General features: G+C 32.2%; 1 protein-coding gene across 3 annotated transcripts in view; it reads right to left on the reverse strand.

Annotated features, from left to right (window-relative positions):
• LOC127734782 (interferon-induced helicase C domain-containing protein 1-like) overlaps positions 1-14066 on the reverse strand; it is a 76473-nt gene that overhangs the window by 11996 nt on the left and 50411 nt on the right. For all 3 annotated transcript variants that reach the window (XR_007997761.1, XM_052244787.1, XM_052244788.1), the window contains exons 3-10: positions 13666-14013; positions 11364-11429; positions 8698-8738; positions 6167-6299; positions 4523-4702; positions 3053-3141; positions 2376-2624; positions 1672-1834 (exon numbers count right to left, since the gene is read on the reverse strand). Coding sequence is in view for 2 of the 3 variants with exons in the window: in XM_052244787.1 (XP_052100747.1) it covers positions 1672-1834; positions 2376-2624; positions 3053-3141; positions 4523-4702; positions 6167-6299; positions 8698-8738; positions 11364-11429; positions 13666-14013 (1269 nt within the window). In the remaining variant the exon portion in view is untranslated. The remainder of the gene's footprint in view (positions 1-1671; positions 1835-2375; positions 2625-3052; positions 3142-4522; positions 4703-6166; positions 6300-8697; positions 8739-11363; positions 11430-13665; positions 14014-14066) is intronic.

Raw genomic sequence — 14066 nt, forward strand, 5'->3', positions numbered from 1 at the left:
ATTATTTATCTGCTACAGGTCATTAAGTATCATTTTATTTATTTTACCAAATATTGTGAACTTTGCTACATGTCTTAGCTTTGACCTTTTTTATTTTATTTTCTCAAATTTTAGCTGGAGAATGGCAGGCAGAATGATTGTTGTCAAAAATAAATATACCTATATATGATATCATTTTTTTTATGTTTTTGTTTATAAATATAATATCTTTTGAATAAAAATCTATATATAGAGCTAACTATTGATTTATCAAATGTTAATACAAGTGATAAAAATACAATGAAAAATATTTAAATATAAATCAATGGTTAGTATTGGATTCTTCTTTCATGTTTGTATGGATAAATTCATTCTTTTTTCAATACTTGGTTCATTGACAATCATACCACATCTCCTTATTTTTAATAAATTATATGTAAGGAGGTAACAGTAAGCAGTCAAGTTTTAATGATAACAATTGGTGTAAATATGTTTGTCTTTGCAGTTTTGTATACAGTTGGAGTAAGATTAAATCAAAACGTATCATAAGAAAAGGGTTAAACCAGTGAAAAGTTGCTACTACCAAACCATGCTCCTAAACTGTACATTTATTGAGAGAAGACATTCTTATTTCAAGGATTCAAAATATTAGTATGCCAGACCTGCCAACTATCCTGATTTATGGGGGTTCCCCCATGAGAGATGTTTGCCTGAATTTTGAAATTCCTTATTATATAAACTGAACAACCTCAAAACAGGCATTCAAATGGGTTAAAAGGATATTTAATCACATACATACTCATTCAAACAATGCAGTAGTAGATCAAAAACACTTATGACAATATAAAAGGATCACAAGGTCCTCTGATTTAAAATCCCCCATGGAGATTTTGAAAAGTTGGCAGGTATGGTATGCTTGGATGGACAAATAAACATGTGCGATCATTGTCAAGTTTCACCTGTATAAATGTGTTAAAATTCATAGTTGGATACCATCCGGAACCAACTTGACCTTGACCTTTGACCTGTTGACTCCAAAATCAATAGGTTCTTCCCCTACACTACGTCTTTAATCAGTATCAGTTTAATTCCAATCAAGCAAGGGAAACTCAAACTCATAATAGGAAACTATTTTACATCTTTCTATTTATGTAACAGTTAACTTGACCTAAGATCTTTTGAACCTAAGATCAATAGGCTACTTTCCCTTCCCTTTATCTTCAATCTGTTAACCTTTCAAGCAAGAGAAACTGAAGTTACTATCTCAAATCCTTTTTCCAAAAAAAACTATTTTTAGTAACAGTGACCTTAGTCTTTGACCTCTTGACCCCAAAATCTATGGCTTCTTCCCCTTCCTATATCTTCATTTGTAAAAGTTTTTTTTTGCTCCAATAAAGCAAGGGAAACTCACTTTTCCATCAGGAAACCATTCTTTTTTCTAAATCTATTTTTAGTAGTGACCTTGACCTTTCATCTTTTGAACCCCTTCTTCCCCTTCCCTTTACCTTCCATTTATTTAAGTGTCATTTAAACTAAGCAAGGGAAACTCAATTTGTTTCTGACACACTGACAAACAAAGTGATTACAATATGCTTCTTTAATTTTTTCAGGGAAAATATTAGAAATATGAAAAAACTCCTTCAACCAGACAATCAAATCAAATACCTTATTATTTTTTTTTCAAATGTATACCTTCTGTTGGAATAGCCACAAATTTCTTCATCTCTTCTTTATTTCTCTCCACAGTGGAGATTTCATGCACATCTAAGTTACTGAAGATCTTGATCATGTGAGTTATGGCACCATCTTCTGTGGTAGCTGCCCCAACTCCTATTGAAGCAGTTAATCCAACAATCTAAACAAGACACAATGGTAAGACTTCAGAAGTAGTTCTTTAAAGTTTCAAATCTGATGAGATTCAATTTTTGTAAGTTATCCAATACTGGTATAAATGAATTAAAATTTACTTTATTTTGCAAATAATAAAGCAACCTGAGGTTTATCATTACTGGTAACAACTCCTACTCATAGAGTGCCAGTTACTGACAAAGTTTTCTTCAGTATTCTTTAACAGAAAGTCTGATTGGAAATACTCTTCTTACATAGAAAGGTTTCAAAAAGAGAGTTTCAGCATGAAAAACTGGGTCTCTAACTCCTCTTATTTATCAAATACAAAAGGTTCACTAATGTGCCAATTTTGACATGAAATTTACTTAATACCAGTTCTTGTTATTGTCTATTACTAATCTTGTCTTCTGAATGATTTTCCCTTCTATACCAAATAATGGTATTTAATCTTTGAAAAGTGGCTACATATGAATTAACTGCGAACACTGGTTGTATGAATTAAATTGAACATCAAATTTATCATACATGGTATGACTGCAAATATTTACCTGTGGTAAAGGAATATTTTCATTCCTATGCTTAGTTTTTATATATTTTCTCATTAGGTTGTTGTAGGGTTCCCCTTTAGCTGTATGATGGCACTCATCTAAGATCAAAAGTGTGAATTGTGGTATTCTTGTGTCTCCTTTTTCTATGTTGTTAATAAGAATTTGTGGGGTGAAGAAAAATACATCATAAATTTCCATTAGTTTCTTCAGAGGAACTGTTGTCTTCTCATCTTTGTTGATAATATATACCTGTAAAGTTAAAGAAACAAAGTGATTGATTCAAGCACCTGAAGCAGGTTCAAACCAGCATAACATTTTTAAGAATCAAATTTAATGTACAATTCATTCTAGCTTTTTGTCTGTTTTAAGATACTCAATAATGCTGTGTAATAAGACATTGTTTTTCAACCAGTACAATTGGTTAAAATGACATGACTGACTTTGATCATTATCATTTTGAAATGATTATTTTTGCGAAAATATCTTATCTCCGGTTAATTTCAAGTTTTTAACTCCATGCATTTAGGAATGGCTGAACAAAGTGTCCACAAAATGCATTCTTTCCATAGCTACACCAGCCCTTCAAAACTGCAATTATGATGAAATTTATTGATTCCATGTATCTCTTTAATCAATATAAGTTTTTGAGAATTTCAGACAAAGTACTAGTAACTTACCATTTTCTCTCCAAGGAAATATTTAAATAATGTGTACTGCTGTTGTACTAATGGGTTGGTTCTTGCCATAAATGCAACTTTTGGTGATTCTGTAATAGACATGATTCAAATTAGTGTTATGTGTTTAAAGTTTATATAAACAAAAAATCATACATCAGTATACGTAGGACTTTGCACAAAAATCAATCTTACAAGAAAAGTATAACTTCATAACTTTTTTCACAAAAAGCTGTGAGGGATAACAAATGTTTGCTTGATCCCAAAGTGTAAGCATTGGACAGTTTTTCAGGTGTATGTGTAAAATAATAGAGGAATACATAATTCATCTAATTCATCTACCGATAAGATGTTTCAATATTTTATATTTGATAAATGGTCACATACCATATGTCCAGTCAAGCTGTGAACAGTCTACCAAAGAAGAAAAGGACTAACGGATGGTGATTTCAATTTTGACATTGAAACAAAAAAAAGTTATGAAAAAATAAAATGCTTTCTGCTTTTATCATTTAAAAAATACTGTGAAAAGTCTTTTTATCTTAAAACTGGACTTCAGGAACAGTCTTATATAGGTCAATCTAGAGTATAAGATGAGGCTGCAAAATTATGGAAAAAAAATATCTTCTTATAGTCAGAAAATCATGATAAATATACCACCACTTGTTTTAAGATATTTACAAAAAAATGCATGCTCGGTGTGCATAGTTAAATTCAAAATATTGTCAAACAGGAAGTTAGTTCCCTGCAGATCTGAAAATGTCTTACACAGAACAACTTAACATGTTGAAGGTGGAACGGTGACCTATAGTTGCTATCTTTTATGTCATTTGGTCTTTAGTGGAAAATTGCCTCATTGCACTCTTTTTACAACAAATATTCAAAGTATTGTCAACAGCCGTTGATTTCCATCTTAAAATGGCTTACATGGTACATTAAATCAGACAAAATATCAAATTTTCCATATTACAGAAGCTGAGCAATATGTAGGGAAAAACAATCTATGTCTTGTGGTTATAATAAAAATGCAAAGTATTGTCAAACAGGAAGTGACTGCCCTGCAGTTCTAAAAATCACTTCCAAGGTAAAAGCTTACCTTTTAAAGTTCAAGACCAATTTGACATATCATATTATTTCTTAATTAATACAGAAACTGAGAAATGTGTAATGAAAAATATGAACAAAAGGACAGATGGACAAGGGCTTTTCAGTATATGCCATCCACTCTGTGTATTACAATTAACCATGAATGAAGACACCAATTAATCATACTCATTGGAAACTAGATGTACTTAAGTTTATGCTTCAAATTTCATTGACTTATTCGAATTAAAGTTAACTAATTACCAATTCAAAATATTGTTGATTGAACTTTAATTCTCATTGGCAAACAGATCCTACCTTGCCTATTGAATTTCTTGTGGCAAGCTTCATAAAACTTAATATTTCATCTTACTGACAATTTTACGCTACCTTTTTTAAGCTTAAGTTTGTCAATATGCTCCTGCACTATATGTAGAGCCACCCAGGTTTTACCAGAACCAGTATCAGCACATATCACAGTGTTTTTACCAGTCAAAGCTTTTTCTGCCAATTCAAGTTGATAATCACGTAACATGATCTTCTTTGGCTTAGAAAACTCTTTTTCAGTACCTGAAAAAATATAATTCTAATGCAATTATTTTGTATCAATGGTTCTGATTGGATGACAATCAGCGTAAAATTCTCTATCTCCCTGTCTGTAACTAAGGGAAGGCAATATTTGCATGTCAGAATGTATTGACATGTAGGTTGCACTTCTGTAAATATAGACAATGCAATTTCCCATAGGAACTCCCTTTATGGCTAAAACCGTGCCACTTTTACTATGAAATATCGTAAAAAAATATATCCTAGAATGGAAAGTTTATATGCACTACTTTTTTATTCAAAGGTCAAAACATAGGGCTGTGTGGCATATTTTCAACATTTATATGCCCCGAATTTCTAAGAGTTTAAACTTATACTAGAATTCTGTAATACCCTTCCCTTCACTTTGGGTCTTCCTCAGAATTCAATTTCGCCACTATCCATGTGTACTTATACTGGTAACATTCCAAAGTTATGTATCTATGAGATTAAACATTGAGATCATATCTGGGAACCAGTACGTAAACAAAACAAAATATCTATGAATATTATATATCTCCCCAAAAGAGGTGTGGTTTGTGAAATAGCTGAATTTACAGAGTGCAACCTGTGATTTTTCAAATAATAAGCAAAAAAACTCAAATTTTCACCAAGAAATCTTTTTTTCAAATTTTATTACATTCTGAGGTGGACAAGAAACCAGAAAATGCCCGTTGTTTACTTCTGACACTGAAAGCATACCTATGACATCACCTAGTTTAGGTGCCAAAGAAGATAACATGATTTCGCGGAATTTTCGTTTAATTAAAATTTTACAACGAAATAATGACTAAAATTGAATGATTTGTTTATTTTGCATTAGAGTAGAGATAACTGTTTGCATTTAAAGCTTTGCGGATGTCCATCGGTAGTTTTACTGTTGCAAATATCTGTTACTCAATTTGCAACAGTAAAACTACTGATTCAAATACATTGTACAATGCAGTTACCTCTTAATTAATCCACTTATTTCAATTGTCTATACAAAGTAATACTGTGGTCATGAAAATAAATTTTTAAATTACATATAAAGTCTGACAGTACATTTAGTTTAGATCAATTTAAACTTGATAGTATTTTCCTATATTTATTTTTTGTGATGCATTCAATTGTTAAGTTAACCAACCACTGACCAAGGAAAAATGATAAGGGACAGATTACAAAAAAAATAACTAAACACATCATACAGTTAAATTCTAGATGAAATATCGAACATTACATGATTATTCTCAATAAAATACACACTATAATTGGAATAATGAAATTCAAATTATTCCACTTAATTTTAGTATCCTGTAGCTAATCCAATATAATGTTCAAGAGTTAAATTAACAAAACAAAACAGTTAAAAACAAAATTTTCAGATATCAAAAAGTCATTACATAAAATGAATTTCCACCGTAGAAAAAGTCAAAGTTTTAATACCGGATTCAAATGATGGACTGTTACCTTCTTTCGTATATTTTTCATCTTCATAATCAGAATCCAGTCCAGCTTTATCTCCATCTTCAGCCAGACCTACAGCACTTAGTTGTTCTGATAGCTCCTCTTCATCATCATTGTCATGTACTGGTGTAACAACCTATAAGTAACGATAATAACATAAGCATGGCTTTTTTCTTTTTATATATATTTTTAGTCATTAGCCTTGATTCAAATCACTGAGTTCAGAAATCATCTAAGTAAAATTTTCTATTGTATCAAGGAACTTATAGCAATGTAGTATTTAACAAATTCTTTTTTAATTAAATCAACATCCGTTTTACAAATCTTTCGTAGAAAGAATTGGGTGAAAATCATTCCACTCTAGAATAATCAATTCCTTTTGTTTTTTTGTGTCAGTTGGTTGCTGTCTCAGATATGTATACCAAACATCTCCTTTGATTCATACTTCATTAATTAGTTGTGTATCCTGATTGGCTGGTGGGCTGTGTGAATATTGAAGTGGTTATTTTTATGTAATATTAGATTTTCTACATGTATTATTTACATCTAATGATAGACAAGAGTGCATATGCTGAAATGTCTTGCCTGCTTAATTACTTATCAAGATTGAGTTTATGTTGAAAGTGTGTAATATAAAAGTTTTAATATAATTTTCAAATAAAATATTAACATTACCAATGATCTTTGTAAATAAGGTCAGATGAATTCTGCCAGATAGACATGTACACCTTAAAATCATACCAAACACCAAATATAGTTAACCTATTGATTATGGTATACCAGAAACAGACCTAGTTTAGAAAATTGAAAATTGACCAATGGCCCAGGGAAATGAGATCAAGGTCAGATGAACCATGACAGACAACATGTGCACGGCCATGCAATCATTTCATACACTAAATTTAGTTGACCTATTGCTTACAGTATCAGACCTGCCAACTATCCCGATTATAGGGATATCATCCCGATTTTCATGCCTCAACCCGAATCCTGATATCGGGATTGAAAACAAGTCAAAATCCCGATTTTCACAAAATCTACCCGCAATAATTGTTGATTACCGATTTTGAAGTTTTTCTGATCAATTTCTATAAATCTATAATTTTACCTGGCGACATATTTATGACAAGTTTACGACCGCAAGTTAATCAACAGTCACAACAGGTGTCATAATCTGTTGTTACAGGTAATCTGCTTTTCCGATGGGTCATAATGATCCTCAAAATTAATTAGTTTGTAAATAGAATCGGTCAGTTGGCATTTCAATTTTAATCAATTTATCATACGATCACAATTTGCAAAGTTTACCGTAGTATCATGACAAAAACATAATCAACTGAAAGACGAAAACTGTAATGAACTCATTATGAAACATCGTTTATCTTGAAGTCCTTGAAAAATTTTTGTAATCAGATGTGTTTCTGTCCAGTTCTGATCAGTTCCGATTTAAATTCAACGCCATATTGTATTCACTTCTACTGTGTATAAGCCTCTGCTGGTAGGAGCACCTTTGAATACCAAGAAAGATAACTCAAATTTTATCCATTTTCTCAATACTGATAACTAACTCAAGATCTGTCTCCATCCTTCTAACTTTAGGATATTGATGTTAAGGTCTTTTGAGGCATGGTGGAAAGATAAAAAGGTCTTTGGAGGGGGAAAAGGGGGGTCTTCATTTTGGATCCTTTATTTTATTAGGCCATTTTTCTCTATTCTGTAGTTATTTTGCCAATTAATAAGTACAAGAATCATGCAAATAAAAGAAATCAAGGCTTGTTAGCTCATCATCAGTATACCAAAAGGAAAAAAAGAAGAGACATGAGACTATTTCAAGAGTATAAAACAGTGCACACAGAAACGCCGCAAAAATGTTAACCCTTAAAAATCTGGTCACGCACTAAATCCCACGGAGATTTTCAAAAGTTGGCAGGTCTGCAGTATCTCAAAAACGAAAAATAACCATGAAAACTTTACATAGACTAATGAACCATGAAAATGATGAATCTTGCCAGAAGGACATTAACACATTGGAGTCATTCTATACATCAAATATAGTTGACCTATTGCTTATAGTATCTAATAAAAGGACCAAATCAGAAAAAAATTAACATTGACCAATGAACCATGAAAATGAGGTCAAAGTCAGACGAAACCTGCCAGTCAGACATGTTCATGTTATAATCATTCCATACACCAAATATAGTTGACCTGTTACTTATAGTATCTGAGATATGGACTTGACCACATAAACTTAACCTTGATCACTGATCCATGAAATGAGGTCGAGGTCAGGTGAATCCTGTCTGAAGGACATGTAGAACTTTTAAGGAACCCATATATGGTACCGAATATAGTTATTCTATTAATCATAATAAGTGAGAAATTCATATTACAAACAAACAAAAAAAACACTTTTCAAGCAGTCCCTGAACCATGAAAATGAGGTCAAGGACAATGGACATATACTTTGGTATCTTTCCCCTCTCTTTTGTATACTCTTACACTATAAAAATTTGTCTAAGATAAACACATACCCTTTTTACAGCTGTTTGGTCATCAGAGACTCTAGTATAAACTGAAAAATAAATTAATAATATACAATGTATTAAAGGGGCATAAGCTGTCAAATTCATGTTCACCGATTTGACTCAAATTCTCATATTTGATTTATAACATACTAAAACGTATATCCAAATTACAATAAGTCTGAAATAAACAATTAATAATGCACGGACTCAATAATATATATCAGCATTTCGTATGTATTTTAGTCAAGACTCCATCTAATTAACCATTGAGATGACCTCCGAAGACTGCCGATATAAACATAAACATAAGTATAAATAGATAACGACCTCTTGCATTGGACTTTTCTAGGTCTGTTTGATTTCATGTTAAAGGTTAAAAAAATAAGTTAATCATCGTTTTTTACCTGTATAAGAATGATTTTTTGTGGATCGAATCAGTCAAGGAATGGTTCAGTCTTGTTTCACTTTCAATGTTGACATTCTTTTCCTTTTAATGGCTGAACACGACTAATACAAGCGTAACCAATCTCTAGCTAATGGGTTATATTGAAGGTCACATGAATATGGATTCAATGAGTTCGAATAATATTCACTTGGAAGTGAATAATTCTTCAGCGATGTTGCTTAGCTTATTTTGACAAAATTGAACTAAACGGGCTGCTAAAAGCGAACTCTTATTTCACTTTTTCACTTTCATTATTGATTGAACAAAAATAAATCATATTTTATTTTTTTTTATATCTCGTAGCTAATGCCCCTTTAAAAAAAAACGTAATTTTTGAGAAAATAAAAGAACAGAGTTCCAATGTCCCTAGTGTTGCACAGATTTTATCTATCCAAGGGCAATAACTAAAAAAAAACCTTTTTTTTTTGTTCTTAAATTTTTTTTATAAATATCTTAGAGAAATGAAGGCTTCAGAGCAAATTCAATGCGATTTCCGTTATAATTAATTTTTCCAAGGGCATAACTAGTTAAAAAATATTTGATCAGCACTTACTTTCGAAAGTGTCAAAGATATTGCTGATATAAACCTATGATATAAAATTCTGGCAAGAATTGTACACATGAGAGCACTAACAATGCAATTTTCCATAAAAAAAATTGATCGGCACTGATTTTCGAACTTGTCCAAGACATTGCTGATATAAACCTATGATATAATTTTCATAAAAATCTGGCAAGAACTGTACACGTGAGAGCGCTAATAAGACCGGACGGACGCCCGGTATTTCTATGTCCCCTGCAACGTGTTCGCGGGGGACAAAAAAATTCTTTATGATTGGTAGACGGATGTAAACTTGACTGTCCTTCTTATTGGAGATTTGTTAAAATCTTTCCTAATAGTAATTGTAATTTACACCTAAACTTCAAAACGACCCTACAATAAACACAATGATGTTAGCAGGTCTGCCTTTACAAATTTTATGAAAAATTAATGAAAATATAAATGTTTTCCATCATAGACATTATAGACATCTTCATATACTGTATTTACAAATGTTTAGCAAAGTTAAAAAGGTACGTGCTTGTAAACTTTAGGACCTTTTGACTGATACACCCTGTAGCCTATATGGAAAATTTGAAGAAGTTCAGCAACTGCATGATAATTTTGTGAAAAAATTAAAGAAAATCTAAAATTCTTTCAACCTGCATTTACCTGTACATGTATGTAAAATAACTTTAAAAATATAAAGTTACTGTCGTGTAAATTGTAAGAGGAGTTCAACAGACAAATCCTACACACTACACAGAAAATTTCAAACCAGATAGACTATTAGTTCAATAACGAGTAATTTTGTAAAAACTGAACAAGTCAAAATCCTTTCCACAGGCATGTTATCATGGTTAGGCATGGCTTTATAAATACTTATATATGCTGGCTTCACTAGTCATCAAGATTCTGATTTTAAATGGTGCATAAAAAAAATAAACTGTTGACACAGAGATATGTCTTGCCTATCTGTAGAAAATATAAAAAAAACCCAATCTGATGGACAGCAACATTGCAACAATTCGAAGTCCCTGGACCATAACCTAGGGGGCAGGGCCTCAAAATAGTTGTCAAACTGATATGCACTGATAGTAATGCAACTTTATAGAAAACATCATTAATCTATCACAAGTAGTTTCTATCAAACTATAAACTTAAGAAGAAAACTTAACATTGAAAATTGCTTATTAACTGAAAGTCTCTGGACCGTGACCTGGGTGGCAGGGCTTGGAAATAGCCATCAAACTGATATGTACTGATAGTAATGACACTTTATACAAAATATCATTGATCTAACACAAGTAGCTCCTATCAAACTGACTTAAGCAGAAAACTTAACAATTGTTGACGCATCCTCCGCCACCATTGCTGCTACAGTCACCGGAATTACAATACCTATGTCTCACTTTCCACGACTTTCGTCATAGGCGAGACAAAACTTTTAAACATCCAGTTAAATAACAAAATTACTTTAGAGTATAAAAGAGACATGCTAGAAGAGATGAAGCATTTATGATTACATTCAGGTAAACATAAAATACAGAACAATTCAAGAAATAAATGTTACAAACTATGCAATGAAAAATGAACTATGTGTCATGAGACTTTCAAATGTACACGTGCTTCTGTAGTAGTCAATGGAAGTTGTATATCATATATCATGTTTAATAGACTTTTTACTTTCTGTGATAGGTACATCTTGATTTTGCTGTAGACCAACTGTAACACCAGTCCTCTCAAGTTCTTCTGAAAACCAAGAATATTAATATCAATAATTTTGTGACTTTCATAGATATTTCAGTTTTATACAGCAAACTTTTAGCCTCCTCTTCAGATGTGTAATATATTTCTTAACTGGTTTATTATGTCAATTTCTGTAGTGACTATTCAAGGAATGTAGTCTGAGTATGTATGACTGTCAGGGATTTTGTTACCACAAATTACCTAAAACTTTTACTAAATTCATTCATATATACAAAGATTTGGTAAATGGAAGTTTAGCTGTACCTCACATCAAAATCCTAATTTTTACTGTGATGTTGTTTATAGAGCAAGTAATTTGTAACAGTCCATATAAACTCATTGTTCCTATGAATATGATGATGATGGGAGTTTTTAATGACCTTGACTGGCTATACAGCCCTCACACGGTCGGCTCATGCCAGGAGGCGATTGTTGAGCATTAAATATTTTCTGTTGCAGGTGGTCAGGAACAGGTGGAAGGCGCCATTTTGGTAGGCGGCCATCTTGGTTTACCTGAGTTGTTTTGGTTTGGTTTTTTACTATTTTGATGTTTCTTTGTAGAATGGACTCCACAACGGCTGCTTTCAGGGCCAGGTTGATCAGCTGGGCAGCCTGCAAACCTTGAGATGTGTTGCTGGTAGATGAATCATTGACTCAGTAGTAGATGACTACTATACACATAGCCCTCAGACGTCTGGGCAGCATATGACACTCACCCATCCACAATGGGTTTCAGACTGTTGCTGACGCGGGTTTACTGTACGGGAGCCTCATAAACTAGTTTGTCGTTGAACCATCTGAGCAGCGTAACATGTCGTAGTTAACGGATAATTAGGAGCTGATCCAGCATGTCCTTTCAGCTGTAAGGACTGAGACGTGACTGTTTTCGAATGCAATGTGATGAATTGAGATCGATTGATCCTATGAATAAACTTATTCCTAATGGTTATAAAAATTTAACACCCTAGTAAGATCTCTGGATATTGTTTTTATCGGTACTAACATTGATTTTGTTTTTGATAAATTTAACATAACTAAATACATGAAATATGTATTGCTAAAAAGTTATGAATATCTATCGCACCCCGGATAAATTGTGACGTTATGATTGGTTTAACGCTGTCACGTGGTGACCCCTATGTATCCGTATGGGGTCAATAGATTTCATATGGGTTTCATGGCGTCACATATACTATTAATGGTGACGTCATCGATAAAAGTTTTTGTATTTCATTGTTTATTTTTATACTTAACTTAGCAGGAAAAGTCCCTTGTGCCATAAATTCGTTATACGGTTCACTACTGACCCCTATGGATTTTACTAACCCTCTATGGATCTGTAGGGGGTCAGAAGCAAACCATATAACTTATGGTCCTACATCCTGTTTAACTATTTACTTAATTTTTTGGCATTGCAAGCTATTTCATGCTTTTCTCAGACTATTTATTTTGTAGATATTTGTTCAAATTTATTTTCTCTGCTTTTACAAATTTAAGTGACGAAATTGATCAGAAATACAGTTGTCATTTTGAAACTAGTTTCGTAAACGGTGAAAATGACGAATGATGGTTAAATAATTGCCTGTCCCAAGTCATGAGTCTATTATTCATTGACTGTTATTGTTTTCTGTCTGCCATATTTGTTTTCCATTAATTGTTTTGTCATAAATCATGTCTTTGGTTTTCCTGTTTAAATTGTTTCACATTTTGTCATGTTGGACCTTTTTAAAGCTGACTATAGGGTATGGGTCTTTGTTGAAAGGCAAACACTGACCTATACTTGCTTACATCCATGTCTATTCAACTCTCCTGGGTATAAATCATTGTTAATCATATCATATCTCCTTATTTTTATATGGAATGGTACTAACTCTAATAAACTAGGAAATTTTGTAGATTATCAAGCTGGAAATTTTTTCCGTTTTAAGATTCTCTGTATCTATAATAGTTTTCAAGATAATAGCCAAATACTGGGAAATTTGGTAGAAATTGACATTTCAGGGGTAAAAACTCTAAAATGGGTTGTTTGATTTTTCTTCATCAGTACTGCCAAATTTCAAAACATTTAGCTTTGTGGTTTCACAGAGGAGAACATTTTTGAAATATTAACAACAGGCCAACAAAAATAGGATGGGAACCAAGTGATGGCATTAGCTCACCTAGCCATCATGGTCAGGTAGGCTAAAAAAAAAGATTTAATCCATTGAAGTTAAATATGCATAAATTTTCTTTACAATACCTGGTGTTGCTCCTGGATCCATCTTAGCTTTTAAATCTTCTCTTCCTGATTCTTTTAAAGCTTCCATAAACAGACCTGGCCAATTATCCCTTCTTCTTTGCATCATGAAAAATAGTTCTTGAAATGCTTGAAATTTTCCATTAGAATTGCATTCTGATCTTATTGCCTCCATATCACTCAGTTCAAGGCATTTATTCTGGTATAAAAACCCACAGATATCTAATGGTTCTATCCTTTCAAGGAGGTCTCCCTTCATATAACAAATCAAAAATTCATAGTAGTCCTGGCAAAACTTGTCTCCCCTGTCTGGATATTCTTTATTTATAAGATCGATGAATCTTTGATAACCTGAAACAAAATAATAACAAAAAGAGATACTGTTACTTTATTATCATTCATGA

Source organism: Mytilus californianus, unplaced genomic scaffold (genome assembly GCF_021869535.1).
Source record: "Mytilus californianus isolate M0D057914Y unplaced genomic scaffold, xbMytCali1.0.p SCAF_3, whole genome shotgun sequence".
In the NCBI taxonomy this organism is placed as follows: domain Eukaryota; kingdom Metazoa; phylum Mollusca; class Bivalvia; order Mytilida; family Mytilidae; genus Mytilus; species Mytilus californianus.